General features: G+C 45.2%; 1 protein-coding gene across 1 annotated transcript in view; it reads right to left on the reverse strand.

The window, feature by feature from the left end:
- The window catches only part of AKR1A1 (aldo-keto reductase family 1 member A1), a 70,854-nt gene that overhangs the window by 39,328 nt on the left and 15,476 nt on the right, over positions 1-16,050 (reverse strand). The window contains exon 2 of the mRNA XM_068242520.1: positions 10,527-10,631. Within this exon, the coding sequence (XP_068098621.1) occupies positions 10,527-10,613 (87 nt within the window). The 5' untranslated portion in view covers positions 10,614-10,631. The remainder of the gene's footprint in view (positions 1-10,526; positions 10,632-16,050) is intronic.

Raw genomic sequence — 16,050 nt, forward strand, 5'->3', positions numbered from 1 at the left:
CAGCGGGACGTTAAAGTCGCACGTTAAAACATTTAATACAGAATAACGCACTGCAATGGAAAAATAAATGTCCCGTTCACAGTGCACACGGTGCGTTGGTGACTAGCGCTGCACGTTAAGTGAAAGTACAGCATGCTGTGCGTTATACACGTTATTAGCTGCGTTAAACTGTTTGCACATGCTCAGTAATGACTTAAAAGCATACTTTTCATTGCCTGTAATTTCTACTGTATCTGTTGTATGCAATGGTAACGATGCATTGCGACTTTGTTGGCGCGTTGCGTTTGTAAGTGTGCTTTGCGACTTTAACGTCGCATCAAAACGCAACATCCCACTGTGAATCTAGCCTCAGACACTACTACAGCATAGATCAGCGAGGCTGCCAGGATACTGGTTTTGTTTAAAAGGAAATAAATATGTCAGCCTCCATATTCTTCTCACTACAGTTGTCACCTTTCAGGCCCTGTTTCCACTAAGCGATGTAAATGGGTGCTCGCATCACTTTACGTGCTGGCGTGTCCTGCAAGATGCACACTGGCTAGGGTAACCCGATTCTTAGAAAACAAAAAGTCAGATACTTACCTTGGTAGAGGGAAGCCTCAGGATCCTCCTCGAGACCACTGCTGGATGCTGGGACCCTCTGGAAGTTTGCAGGCGGCTTCCAGGCTGTGAACAAGCATGGCCACTCTGCACACGGTGGCTCGCACCTGCGCAGTAGTACAAAGACTCCCGTTGATGAGCTTCGGTGGGGTCCCAGCACTGGAACGGCGAGGTGAAGGGGGGCGGGCGATTATCCAGAGGCTTCCCTCTACAGGTGACTGATTTTTGCATTTTTGCAAATGAATTATATATACTAATTTTGCTACTGCAACATTAATTTCCATGTTCCACCCTTTTAACTGCTCTCTGTCACCTTCTTTTAGCTAAATGTTTTTTAGGCTAGGTGCACACATAACATAGCGTGAAAGGCTGCGTTTTGGGTCAATGTTGTGTGCGTTATAATGTTTTTACTGCAGATGCGTTTTTTTCAAGCGTTTTAATGCATTTGCAATTCGCTTATATAAAACGCACATGCGTTTTCCAATTGCGTTTTATGCAAATGAGTAGGAAGACAACAGGGAGCAGAAATACATTGCAAAACTATCTTTTTTACAAAAATGCATAGAAAAAAAAACGCATGAAAAACGCATACCATTGCGTTTCCAATGACTTTCAATATGTGCGTTTTTTTATGCGCTTTTGAAGATTATGCAACAAAACCAGTGTTTTTTAAAACACACGCATCAAAAACGCAGACTTCCATTAGCAGCAAAAATGCAGCGTTTTCCAAAACGTTTGCGTTTCTGCTATATGTGCTGAAACTCTGGGTTATGTAGTCTGGGCTCATTTGTTCTTTATGCCGTGTTGGACACATGATCACTCCAGACTTACCCACACACCAGCTAAAGTTACAGAGGACAGAAGCAAGGTGTATTGCAGCTGACAAGTACATTTCACTCATGAAAAAAAGATATTGTCCACCACTCTTCTATACATTTTGACTTTTTCAACCGGATTGCTATTAAAACTGGTATTGTTCCATCACAGGTTTCGTTGGGTTTTACGGGACAACCATTAGAACAAAAATATCTATTTATTTTAACAGTGGCTATAGCTACAGCCATTGCCAATAATAAGTATATGAGTTTGTACAGGAACAGATCTGACTATCTCCTAAAATTACCATGCCGGTTTTTGAAAAGCAAGTGCTGGCATTAAATCAGGTGCAACATGTGAAACAAAAGTTTGCCTTCTTAAAACAGAAGGTACTTGCAATTATTCAGATTGAAGTGAGCGTATGATGTCTCCCACAATGCATCACTGCTGAATACATGCAAATAATCGATCAATACAATCATCCAAAGGATGATTTGCATATTCAGCAGTGATGCATTGTGGGAGACCTCATATGCTCACTTCAATCTGGATAGTCGCAAATACCTTCTGCTCTAAGAAACTTTTGTTTTGCATAACATTTTAAAGGGGAGCGGAAGTAAGAGGTATACGGAGGCTGCCATATTTATTTCCTTTTAATCAATACCAGTTGCCTGGCAGCCCTGCTGGTCTATTTCTCTGCAGTAGTGTCTGAATAACACCAGAAACAAGCATGCAGCGAGTGTTGTCAGATCTGACATTAATGTCAGAAACACCTGATCTGCTGCATGCTTGTTCAGGGGCTATGGCTAATAGTATTAGAGGCAGAGGATCAGCAGGAGGGCCTGGCAACTGGCATTGCTTAGATGGAAATAAATATGGCAGCCTCCATATCCCTCTCACTTCAGTTGTCCTTTAACAAGGAGCTTTTTGGTCATTTGTAGCCCCTTACACACTCCTAGGAGTTCTGGTTCGCCATGAGCTTGCAGGGTAATCTGTGCAACATTAGAGAGAACTCACCTGGGAGAGACTCTAGTACTCAAAACAGATGTGCAATCTTGCGCTGCTGAGACGGTGATCACAGGTGGCCGGGTGGAAGTCACACTTTTAGCTGCTACTTTGTAGCCCGGCTGTCAGAGAGGCTTAGTCAATGACTACCCCATGCAAATGAATGACAGGTGTTTTCACCTATTGATAAGCCTGGTTTTACAACATCCCCAAAAAAGGAATGGTCAAGCCAATTTCTGGCTCCCTCCCCCCATTTCACATTTCCCTCCCAATGACAGTATATAAGCTTCTCGTGTGCGAGCTGGTGGCGTTATCTGACGAAGGCGTGGAACGCCGAAACGCGTAATAACGCAACCAGCACACGGTTCTTTTCACCTTGGGGGAGCACCCAGGGTCGCATTCCACCTGATCCCCTCAACTCCGATGGCCACGGCAGTGTGAGGTGCACCTACCAAGGAAGGATTTTAAAGATTTTATATGCCTTTATTCAACTTATTTCTAGTAAGTGAAATTTTATTTGCGCAATTGATTCCAATAAAACGTTGTTACACTATGGAGCGCTCCTCCTTCTCTATTTTTGTTTTTTGAGACTCTAGTACTAGTCTTCATAAATTTACCTCTAATGCAAGGGCATAACTATAACACGGTGCACCTCCCCCCCCCAACAAAACTGAGCAGGCCTGTCCCCCCCCCCCCCCACACACACACAAAACCCTGTGGCATGTCTGGGCTCCCTGCACTAGCTTATTATCGCCACCCTGTCATTGAACCACAGTGCCATCCCAGTTTCGCACCTTTGTATATGAATTCATTTCCATTTCATTGCTCCTCTGATACTGAAATATGTAAAAAAAAAAAACCTACATCCTCACTCCAGAAAGACATACTGATGTGCATACTTTAGCTTCTGGCAGCATCTGCAGCCCACAGAGGGCAAAGGGCATGGCTGAGTGTGCAGTTGACAGTCTCTCAATGAAGCTGAACTCTGCAGATCAAAGTGCATAACATCAATGCCTGAGTGTGTAATGTTCACTTGTACTTTTTGATGGTTGGATGGCTAAATTGGTCTGCTGCTAGTGGCCAGACACTATAAAAAGGGCATCACTATAAAAAGGGCATCAAGGGTCTTGTTCCCCAGCTCTCTACATATAATCCTGTTGCTATTGCTTAAAGCTACATACACACGGGGGACAATTGTCCCCCGTTGCATGCGTGCACGCAAACAGGGAGCGGCAGGTTTGTGAATGGAGCATCCCCCGGCCGGATGCTCCATTCACTCGCGTAGGTCTCCTGTCGCTAGCCCGTGTACTCACGCGGGACTAGCGACAGTTCCGGCGAAGTTGCGGCGACAGCTGTAGCCGGCGATTGAACATGTCAATCGCCTGGCGACAGCTGCGACGTACAACAGTTCGGGACGCGCGAGTCATACATATGAGCGACCTGACGCCGCAACACGCGCGTGCCACGTGGTTGCGGCGACGGCCATACCCCGTGTGTATGGGCCTTTTGAGTCTCTTTAGAGAACCAAAAACTATCTGGAACTACCACCATGCAACCAGGACTGTGAAACTCTGCTGGGACCAAAGAAGCACTAGTAATTCCAAAAGTAATATATGTCCTATATTTGTAGACCGCTTTTCTCTTGTCGGACTCAAAGCGTTTGCAAGGTAGCTACTAGAGTGCACTCAGTAGGCAGTAGCAGTGTTAGGGAGTCTCGCCTACTCCTTACTGAATAGATGCTGGCTTACTGAACAGGAAGAGCCAAGATTTGAACCCTGTTCAACTGTATCAGAGGAAGAGCCCTTAAAGGGAACCAGAGACGAAGCACCCTTGTGTATTTTACCATATATATCAGTAAGAACATTGGAGAAAACCCTTATCATGCTCTCTGTTTCATCCTCACTGCTAAAAGTGTCTGTTATCAGCTGTAATAAGAATCCCGGACTGAGCATTCAGTCTGGCTTTGCAGGGAATAATTCATTATAGCAGAGCCACAAGGGGGCAGGCTTGGGCTTGAAAAGACACCAGAGAAGACAGACTTAGCTATAATCTTTCTGTAGCAAAGCCAGACTGAGTGCTCAAGGTAATCTGTAATAACCCCCCCCCCCCCTCCAGGGGGATACTTACGTCAGGTTGCGGAAGCCTCTGGATTCTAATGAGGCTTCCCCCTGTCCTCTTCAGCCTCCTGAATCCCGCACAGAAGGCCCCCAAACTACATGTGTGGCAATATTTACCTTTTGAGCTCCAGCGCAGGCGCAGGAGAAGCTTTCCATCGGATCTGCTCTATAGTGGAGCAGACTTGTTTGGGCTTGGCTATTTCCGCCAGAGCCCGAGCAGATATCTTCTACTGCACTGGCTCTGGAGCCCTTAAAGTACATAGTGCTGCGTGCTGCTGCGCCTGCGCAGAGGTTGCCGGGGGAATTTTCAGAGGACCCAGCGCTGAATCCCCGAGGCTGGAGAGGACAGGGGAAGCCTCATTAGGATCCTGAGGGTTTCCTCTCCCAAGGTAAGTGTAACAGGTGCACTTTATTTTTATTAACTTTATTTTATACTGGGCAATGTGTGTTTACTCAGAAGTCTTCCTTTTTTTCATTTTGCAAATAAGTTATGCGCTGATCTTAACATTCTTTCCTTTACCTGTTAATAAATAAATAAATAAATATCTGTAATCACTAAACCAAATGTATTGACTCATGGCAATGGAGAAGTACTGACTCATGATAATGCTACTATTCTGATCTGTGGTCTGCCAACTGAGTCACTCTTTAACAAAAGGAACACAGTTAAGGGGCCCATACACTTATACTATTTCCCGACGATATACAGCAGATTCGATCAGTGTGATCGAATCTGCTGTGAAATCGTTGTGCAAACGCAGACCGAACAATCGATTTCCGTCCGAAATCGATCGTTCCCGTTGATCTGTCCGCACGGAAGATTTTGCTAGATCACCGGCGGGTCGAGAGTCGATAGCGGCATTCGAATGTCCGACGACCGACGCTAGCGGCAATACATTACCTGTTCTGCCGGCGCGTGTCCCCGCTGTTCCTTCTCCGCTGGGCTCCGGCTGGCTTCACTTCTTCCTTTCCCGGCAGGAAGTTTAAACAGTAGAGAGTTCTCTCTACTGTTTAAACTTCTCCAGACAGGAAGTAAAGTGAAGCTGGAGCCCAGAGCGGAGAAGAAGACAGTGGAGACCGGGGGGACTCGCGCCGGCCGGATCAGGTAATGTAAGCAGGGCGTGCGGTGGCAGCTCCACAGATTGTGAATCGGTTTAATAGTGAAATCCTTTCAAAATCTGTTTGCAGTGTAGGCGGCCAATAGATCCCTCTTTGATCAGATTCGATCACAGAGAGATCTATCTGCTGGTCGATCTGGTGGCAATTGACCAGTGTATGGCAGCCTTAAGTGTGACAGACACTGCTCAGAAAGGGATAGGAGTGCAGCTACATGCTGATCTGCTGTATGGGTAGTGTTCCTGCTGAAAATGGCGATGTCAGATAACTGTGAGTGGGTGTATGTTAATAAACTGATTAACATTGCTCTCTGAAACCTCCTCTCCGATGGCTGGTATCAGAGAACTGGAATATTTGCAAGGTGAGGCTGAGAGGATGACTTCTGAGCATTTTTCAGCAATGCATACAAGTCTGTAATTGATGTGTTCAGGCCCTTAGAGTGAACCAAGCACCATTATTAGCACCCAGGGCATCTCAATAGCACATTTAGGCCTGGGACCCACTACAAAGCGCAAAAATCGCTATCGCAATCGATTTGTGATAGCACTTTGCAAAGCAATTTTGGGAGCGATTTCCCTGCTCCTATAGAATACATTAGAATGTAAATGCTCCCAAAATGCTGCATGTCCTACGACTGCGATTTGCCTAATCGCAATAACTCTAGTGGAATCTGCCCCATCCATTTACATTGGGCAGTGGCAGAGCGTTTAGGGAAATCGCTAGTGACTGAAAACGTTCCCGTAGGCTAGTTACACACCAGGACGTTGCGTTTAGGGGACGTTATAGGGCACATAACGTGCCCCTAACGCAACGCCTGGTGCTCTGTGGTGTGGATGTCGGAGTGAGCCGCGTTGTGCAGCTCACTCTGGCGTCCGTGATGCCGTGATGCGTACTCTTGGACGCATGCGGCATCACGTGGTCCCGCCCGGCCAATCGCCGCACAGAACGGCCGCTCCAGGAAGTAAACACTGCACGTCACTGAGTGCAGTGAATATTAATTAGCCATGTGCCCGGCCGCTCTCCCCTCCTCCCCAACATGACTGAGCATGTGCAAACAGTCTAACGCGGCTTAGCCGCGGAGAACTAACAGCATGCAGCACTTTGCTGCGTTACAATGTAACGCAACGTGGGCAGTGTGAACAGCCCACTTGTGTTACATTGCTGTGCGTTGGGGGAGCGTTACAGGCTGCACTAACGTGCGCCTGTAAAGTCACTGTGTGCAAGAAGCCTAAACGCTCAAAAAAAAAAAAAAAAAAAAAAAACACACACACACACACACAAAAAAAAAACTCTAGTGGGTCCCAGCCCTGAATATGCATGCCAACAATGTGGATCATTATTGAAAAAAACTCAATTTTACCTCTTTTTTTACATCTACAAGTTTAGCAGAGGGTTTTATTAGCCTAGCCCTGCCCTACTGCATAAGTTTCAGCAGGACTGATGTAATTATCTTATTGCACACATTAGCGGAGAGCAACAACAGCTTTCTAAAGGAGGGGGTAGATGGGATGCTGTGCTTTAGAGTTTACAGAAGTCACAGATGCTATTTTCACACCTTCCCCTGCATAAATAATGGTCAGCTAAAAGGGGAGACATGGCAGCTCCTATAGCTGATACAAAACAAGAAAAAAAAAAAAAAAAAGGGTTGTGCTTGAATCCCTTTAATGGCCAACTATCAAAGCTTGCATATTTTAGAAGAATGTCATAATTCATATAAAGCATAATTTTTAATAAAAAAAAGATTTAAAAGATTAAAAAGATTAAATTAGATTGCTTTAAAAGATTATTATCTCGTCCTTTGTACTCCCAGTACCTTACCAACAGCGCCCATAAAAGCCCAGTTGATATCAAAAAGCAAGACAGATCATCTTGATGGGGAGGCAGATATGTGAAGTGGTGTGTGTGCCATAGTCTATGTATTGTGCCCAGAGCCGGATTAAGGCTAAATGGGGCCCTAAGCAAAGTAACTGATTTGGGCCCCCCCATCATGTCGTAATAGAATCAGAAGATGCAGCTGCACAGCAATATGTCGCACACACCGGGCAGCCGAGCTACTGGTTGCTATGGGCAACAGCACGCTTTCCTCTGTGGGTGCACAATGCAGGGAATAGCAGCGGCAAATTGCAGAGTGAGAGATGAATGGCTGGGACATTTGCACTCAGGGGCTGGAGCACCCCTGTGAAGAGGGCGCCAGATATCACAGCAGCAGCACTTTCCCCCTGCATCTCCAGCCTGGCAATAGCAGAAAGCTCTGGACACCGCCAAACCGGAAGCCGTTCCCCAGACAGAATTACATAACCACTCCCACCACCGAACAACCAATTTCCTCCCAAACTAGACAGCCACCATGCAGCCTCCATCCCAGTGAATACGATAGTCCAGCAGAGAAGGCAGCCGCAGTGGGGGAGAATGACAGCACCAGATGAATCACATTCACCTATTGCGATCCAAGCAATAGAGGTCCCGTCATTCGGAGCCCATCTGTCTCCTCTAGAGTACTGCCGCTCTGTTACTACTACTATTACTACTTCCTACTTCATGTCTGATATGAGAATCAGGAAGTTCAGAGCGAGCGGCTGCACTGTAGAAGAGACAGATGGGTTTCAGAAGACGGGATCTCTATTGCTTGGATCATGGATAGGTGAGTGAGCGTTTGCCATCTGCTGCTATCATTCTTGCTGCAGCTGTGGTTCTCTGTGGGAAGGGAGGGTGGAGTGGGCAGCGGCAGAGCGCACAGTAGCAGGAGGGGGACCTAGGAGGAGAGCCTGGCTCTGAAGACAATCAGCAGCGCACGGCATCATTTGACAAGACAAGACAAATAACATTTATATCGCGCTTTTCTCCTGGTGGACTCAAAGCGCCAGAGCTGCAGCCACTAGGACGCGCCCTATAGGCAGTAGCAGTGTTAGAGAGACTTGCCTACGGTCTCCTACTGAATAGGTGCTGGCTTACTGAACAGGCAGAGCTGAGATTCGAACCCTGGTCTCCTGTGTCAGCGGCAGAGCCCTTAAAGGGACTCCAAGCAGTGCCTGTGGATATGCCTTTAAGCATACCCACAACTAATTCATTACATCCTCACACCTACCAGCACGAGGTTTGTAATTATATCCCCCTGGGTTCCTTATATTTCATTGCATTGTGCTGAATCGAGCTGCCAACTTTGGAGAAAAGTCGTCCTGTGGCCGTGATTTCGATTGTGAAAATATCAAAAACTAAAAGGCATAGAGCAGCTGTTTATATATCATTGGAAAGAGGAGAAAGAGAGCTTCAAAATGATATGAATCTTTCCATAGTTACTGCACTGCTCAGAGTCCCTTTAACCATTATACCATCCAGCCACCGCTGACTTTGGAGAAAAGTCGTCCTGTGGCCGTGATTTCAATCGCGAAAATATCGAAAACTAAAAGGCATAGAGCAGCTGTTTATATATCATTGGAAAGAGGAGAAAGAGAGCTTTAAAATGATATGAATCTTTCCATAGCTACTGCACTGCTCAGAGTCCCTTTAACCATTATACCATCCAGCCACCGCTGACTTTGGAGAAAAGTCGTCCTGTGGCCGCAATTTCAATCGCGAAAATATCGAAAACTAAAAGGCATAGAGCAGCCGTTTAGATATCATTGGAAAGAGGAGAAAGAGAGCTTTAAAATGATATGCATCTTTCCATAGTTACTGCACTGCTCAGAGTCCCTTTAACCATTATACCATCCAGCCACCGCTGACAGGATGGCAAGGGCTGGTTTATGTGCTAATGGGGCCCCTTTGACTCTGAATGGGGCCCCAAGCGACTGCTTTTGTTGCCTGGTCGGTAATCCGGCCCTGATTGTGCCCCCCTCCACTACAGGCTGACAGCCGCAGGACCACTACAAGAACACTGGGTGAGGGGCGAGACGGCCTCATTCATGCCAATACAAGCAGTGCTGTGACTTTGATAGTTGTCCTTTATGGGCCTGAACACACTAGCGTGCGTCTCTGCATTTTTCAGCAATGCTTATCTGTCTGCACAGAAGTAAACAAAAGTGCGCAAGTTTGTTCAGCCATAAACTATCCCCCCTCCCCCCAATTCCTGATACTGCAGCTGTCTTTGCCAGATTTTGGTGTTCTGTATCAATTATTACATATAGAGTGCTTGAGGGAGGTCAATGTACAGCTTGCACTGGAGTCCATGACTCCTTAGATATGCCACTGCTACAGCATGTAGTGGGGCATCCGCTGATTTACCAAGGCCGACTCCGCAATCATGGAATATAAATTGAGGAAAAAAACATCAGACCACTCAGACCATTCAAAAGTGGTCTACAGTTAGACTGCCAGGTGGTAAATAGGAGGTCTCACTACATCACACAATAACTTTGTCCCCACAGGGAATGGCAATTACACGCTAGTATTACATTCTATTCTTTTATTGTGCATTTGAAGCTCCCATTGAACAGATTTTCTTCTCCACCATTTCACACAGGAACCACTCCAAATAATTAGGTTTCTTTTTTTTTTTTTTACTTTTTGTAGAAACAAAAGAACAAAGGAAATACATTTATATTGGTCTACTATTATATCCCTAACAGGGCACATTATTACCTGATGGCTAACATGGTACAATATTCTATTGCTAGTAGAGATAGTCAGTGAGATGGTCAGTGAGTGGGCGCAAAATGTTATATGAAATGTATGCAAATGTATACAGCTTAGAAATGGACCAAGCAAAATAAACAGCCACTTTATTTGTTTTCGTCCAAATTCTCAGTTTCTGTCGGTTGCTTGAGCCAGTTGCTCAAGCAACTAGCAAGCACATGTATCCGGCTTTAGGCAATTTCTGATGGTGCCGGATACTGGGGCCTCTGCTGTAATATGTTACACAGTATAACAATTTACCTGACCAGGAGCGCTCTTCCACGTGCCGAGTCCAATAATCGGCATCTTCTGACCAGTGGACAAAGTCTCACACTCAGCAGTCTCCATATTTGCCTTACTGTGGACCTGTCATACAAGAAAGAAAGATCAGTATTACAGTCAGCGCTAAGAGGAAATTACAGGATTTTTATTTTCTTTCTTATTATTTTGCTGTTTTTATTCAATTAAACTGGAAGTGAGAGTTTGTGATGGCGCAGTTCAGACTAGTCAACAGCTCCATGTAAGTGCGTAGGCCTCGCGCATCCATGTACCAGTTTTCCCACAAGTAGCCTACACAATCATTTGCATGAAACGTGTGTCCACTATACAATTCAATGTCACTGTGAGAAAAATGCAGGGAATAAGAAAATAATAAAAAAAAAAATTGTTTTCTTTTAACCTAGTCTAGTGTAATTAGTATTTATTAGGAACTCTGTTTTTATATTTTGGCGAAGCCGGAAAAAAGGGCACCACAGTTGCCTTGGAAAGAAGGGCGCACCACAAGCACCAATTATAAAAGCTGCCATTTGCAGCAATGTGAGGAAATCTTCTTTTAGTACATTTTGTCTGTGTCTGGAATAGAAAACCGGGTAAGAAAAGGTAAAAGATTTTGCCAATCCCTTATTTTCTCCAGCATCTGCCAAGCAGGAAAATAATAAGCAGATGCAATGCTGCCTGTGTGCACACATTGCACTCACTGTCCATCCACCACAACGCCATGCCACAGCTCACCTCTGATAGGTGGATAATATACTGTCTGCTAACAATCACAAGCGTGATGTTATTACATCACACCAAGAAATCCCCAGTCGTTCTGTACACAGGCTGGATGACACTCGGCTAAGGAGGCAGAGAATGACTGCCTCTGTCGAGAATCCAGTGTGTGTACAGCAGCCCCGACTGCTCCGGAGTGCTCGGCCAGCATTCCAATGGATCACATCGGCCAATCGGCAGCCAAGAGTATTTTCCTCCCAACTTACCCTGCCCACTGCATGACATCACTCCTGCACTGCTCTTCTACTCAGCTCACTATGTCCCTCTGGAAAAAGTTCAGCAGACAACTGTTAGGTTCTCCAGCTATGCTGTTTGATATGAGAGGGAACCCCGACTTCTAACCTGGGCTGGATATTGACTGGGACTGTTTTTTTGACAGGAAGTTATAGCTCCTGAAACATTTTCTGTCTGGGGTTAGCTCATCCCATTACAGTCGTTATCTAGGTATGATCCACCTTTCCTTAGACGCTTTCAGTTATCACAGGTGTATCACTTTTTGAAAAAGCTTCTTCCTTGGAGTTCCATAGATTTTAACATAACCTCCTTTGAGAGCTGGTGCACCAAAAGCTCCCTTGGAAGAGGAAATAATTTCTTATATTTATGCAGACTTGAGGGCTCTTCATAAAAGTCAACTTGAGATGATCCAGGAGGCTTGGGAATCAGGATCTAACAGAAAGGTACACTTCTAGTAAGTGGGTACCATGTCTTGATTCACTGATGAAGGGGAGGCTCTTTTATTCCACAACTGAGACAAATGGTATCGTAATTTTATGACTGCCATCACGGCTTCACAAAATATCCTCTTCTAACATCAAATTTTGTCTCAGGGGGTGTCAGACTGGGGGAACATATGGTGGAATTGCCCATGGGCCATGGCTTTTTGGAATAGGATATGTGGTCTGATTTCGAGTGTTTTGCAGCATCCATTTTAAAAAAAATCCCGCTGTCTTGCTTGTAGGTCATAACAAATTGGGTACGAAATTTCCTGTTCTTTGTCTTATCCAGTGGCAGCCAAATCATACTTAACCTCACAATGGTGTCGATCTCTTTAACATTGGGTCCTGTAATCCAGGGAACTCATAGGCTAATGATCCATGAACAGATGGTGGCAATCACTTATGATCAACTAGATCATTTCCAAAAGACATGGTCCCCATGGTTGGATTATGTTGACATACAAGGCCTGGCCTATATGACCTATTCAATGTCATACTGGGAGGTGGTAAAGCAGAGAAAATCTACCTGCTGGACAACCAGCAGAAACAACATGTCACTCCGAATAGAAACCTGAAGCTAGTCTTCACTTTGAGCAGCAACACATGATTACTGCTGCTTGGCCTGCAAGTGGATTTCCTCAGATTTACCACCCCCCAAGTCCAGCACTGGACCAATTTCTCATAATAGGCATACCTTATTTACTAAATTCCCTATCTAAAAGTTTAGTGCCTCTAAACTGTTGTGCTAATTTCCTCAGGACCATATATCAGCCACCGAGTGGGAGTTTGGATTATCTCTATGCTTGGATTATGCTCCTCTGTTGAGGAATTTCTTGCTTGATTATTTGCCTGTTCTGGGGGGAAAAAAATTGTCTGTGATCACTGCTTCAATTTTGTATTGTACATTTTGGAAATCTTTGGTATCCCTCCAGTGTGTGGTATATAATCAGGGCCGGCCTTAGGTTTCACAGCGCCCTGAGCGAAACCTGATTTTTGTGCCCCCCCCTTCAGCCTCTTCCCATGTTCATATACACACGTACGCACGCACGCACGCATGTATACACACACATGCCCATATGCAATTCTCTTTTTCTCCTGAGATATCTCCTAGAACAGTGCTTCCCAACCTTTTTGACGTTGTGACACATCACGCCAAATGCTCAGATCTCTGTGACACGTCACGTTTGTATAATAGAAAAAAATACTATTAATAACCACGAATGGATGGAAAGAGTGCATTATCCTGAATACACTTAAAAATTAAGGCTAGAACCTTTCAGGAATATTAATAAAAACAATCAGTGGGACAGTTAGACGCCCCCGCCTCCCCCCCCCATTTAGAATGATAGCATTGACAATTTGCACCACGCGTTATAGCCGCAGTGTGCCCCCCCCCCAATGCCCTCAGACTCAGTATAGGTAGGTAGCCAGGTATAGGTGCCCCCAGTATAGGACCTCATGTGTAGGTGCCCTCAATATAGGTTGCCAGGTGTTGGAGCCCTCAGTAAAGGTAGCCAGCTATAGGTGCCCTCAGTATAGGAAATCAGGTATAGGTGCCCTCAGTATAGGCAACCAGCTGTAGGCGCCCCCTTGGAAGCTGGCGCCCTGAGCGACCGCTCCAGTCGCTCATATCAAAGGCCGGCTATGGGTATATTCCTGTTTATTTTTAGGTTGCCACTTTCAATAACAACCTTTGAAAACTAAATTGCATGCAAGATGGAATTATTAGTAGCTGATGCTGTAATAAATGTTACCACCAAATGTTACCCCCTCCCCCCAAGCAGAACTCTCTCTTCCTCTAAGTCTCTAAGTACACCCATATGTCCCATCAGTTTAGCCATCTCTCCCCAGTATTGCCACGTATCCCAGTATAGCTACAGTGGAGGAAATAATTATTTGACCCCTCACTGATTTTGTAAGTTTGTCCAATGACAAAGAAATGAAAAGTCTCAGAACAGTATCATTTCAATGGTAGGTTTATTTTAACAGTGGCAGATAGCACATCAAAAGGAAAATCGAAAAAATAACCTTAAATAAAAGATAGCAACTGATTTGCATTTCATTGAGTGAAATAAGTTTTTGAACCCCTACCAACCATTAAGAGTTCTGTCTCCCACAGAGTGGTTAGACACTTCTACTCAATTAGTCACCCTCATTAAGGACACCTGTCTTAACTAGTCACCTGTATAAAAAAGACACCTGTCCACAGAATCAATCAAGAAGACTCCAAACTCTCCAACATGGCCAAGACCAATTGATGTCCAAGGATGTCAGAGACAAAATTGTAGACCTGCACAAGGCTGGAATGGGCTACAAAACCATTAGCAAGAAGCTGGGAGAGAAGGTGACAACTGTTGGTGCGATTGTTCGAAAATGGAAGGAGCACAAAATGATCATCAATCAACCTCGCTCTGGGGCTCCACGCAAGAGCTCACCTCGTGGGGTGTCAATGGTTCTGAGAAAGGTGAAAAAGCATCCTAGAACTACACGCGAGGAGTTAGTGAATGACCTCAAATTAGCAGGGACCACAGTCACCAAGAAAACCATTGGTAACACATTACACCGCAATGGATTAAAATCCTGCAGGGCTTGCAAGGTCCCCCTGCTCAAGAAGGCACATGTGCAGGCCTGTCTGAAGTTTGCCAATGAACACCTGAATGATTCTGTGAGTGACTGGGAGAAGGTGCTGTGGTCTGATGAGACCAAAATAGAGCTCTTTGGCATTAACTCAACTCGCTGTGTTTGGAGGAAGAAAAATGCTGCCTATGACCCCCAAAACACCGTCCCCACCGTCAAGCATGGGGGTGGAAACATTTTGCTTTGGGGGTGTTTTTCTGCTAAGGGCCCAGGACAACTTAATCGCATTAACGGGAAAATGGACGGAGCCATATATCGTGAAATCCTGAATGACAACCTCCTTCCCTCTGCCAGGAAACTGAAAATGGGTCGTGGATGGGTGTTCCAGCACGACAATGACCCAAAACATACAGCAAAGGCAACAAAGGAGTGGCTCAAGAAGAAGCACATTAAGGTCATGGAGTGGCCTAGTCAGTCTCCGGACCTTAATCCAATAGAAAACCTATGGAGGGAGCTCAAGCTCAGAGTTGCACAGAGACAGCCTCGAAACCTTAGGGATTTAGAGATGATCTGCAAAGAGGAGTGGACCAACATTCCTCCTAAAATGTGTGCAAACTTGGTCATCAATTACAAGAAACGTTTGACCTCTGTGCTTGCAAACAAGGGTTTTTCCACTAAGTATTAAGTCTTTTATTGTTAGAGGGTTCAAAAACTTATTTCACTCAATGAAATGCAAATCAGTTGCTATCTTTTATTTAAGGTTATTTTTTTGATTTTCCTTTTGATGTGCTATCTGCCACTGTTAAAATAAACCTACCATGAAATGATACTGTTCTGAGACTTCATTTCTTTGTCATTGGGCAAACTTACAAAATCAGTGAGGGGTCAAATAATTATTTCCTCCACTGTATGTCCTCTCAAAAGTGCCACGTGACCCATATACCCCCCCCCCCAAGTAATGCCATGCACACCCCCTCCCCATCCTCCTGGTGGCTCCATACTCCTTTGGTTTCTATCTCCCACAGCCAGCATCCTTAGGACAGTTTCAGACCAGAAGTGCTTTTCTTCGCTAGTGTTTTGAAATGCATTTTATACGCGTTTATGCCTGGAAGAGTTCTCCTGTAATAATTTGATGTTATATTTTGCCCATATCATTGAATGACATTTCATCAGAAGAATTGCAGACTGCATAATGACTCAGCACACTGCTGGTTAGAATGCCGGGAATGTCATCTAAGCAGCCAAGAGGTTGTTGGCAGCCACTGTATGGAGCACACAGTTACTGTACACAGCACACAAGTGCTGTCATGCCAGGCTGAGGGGTGCCTGTGGGACAGTCACAAAGGAGGGTGTGCCCGCTATGGGAGTGTCGGGTTAGCTGAGGTAACTCATGCCAACATACTCCATATTCTGAATGTAGAGAAAAGCCACTGATAGTG

This window comes from Hyperolius riggenbachi, chromosome 6, assembly GCF_040937935.1.
Source record: "Hyperolius riggenbachi isolate aHypRig1 chromosome 6, aHypRig1.pri, whole genome shotgun sequence".
NCBI classification, from domain to species: Eukaryota; Metazoa; Chordata; class Amphibia; order Anura; family Hyperoliidae; genus Hyperolius; species Hyperolius riggenbachi.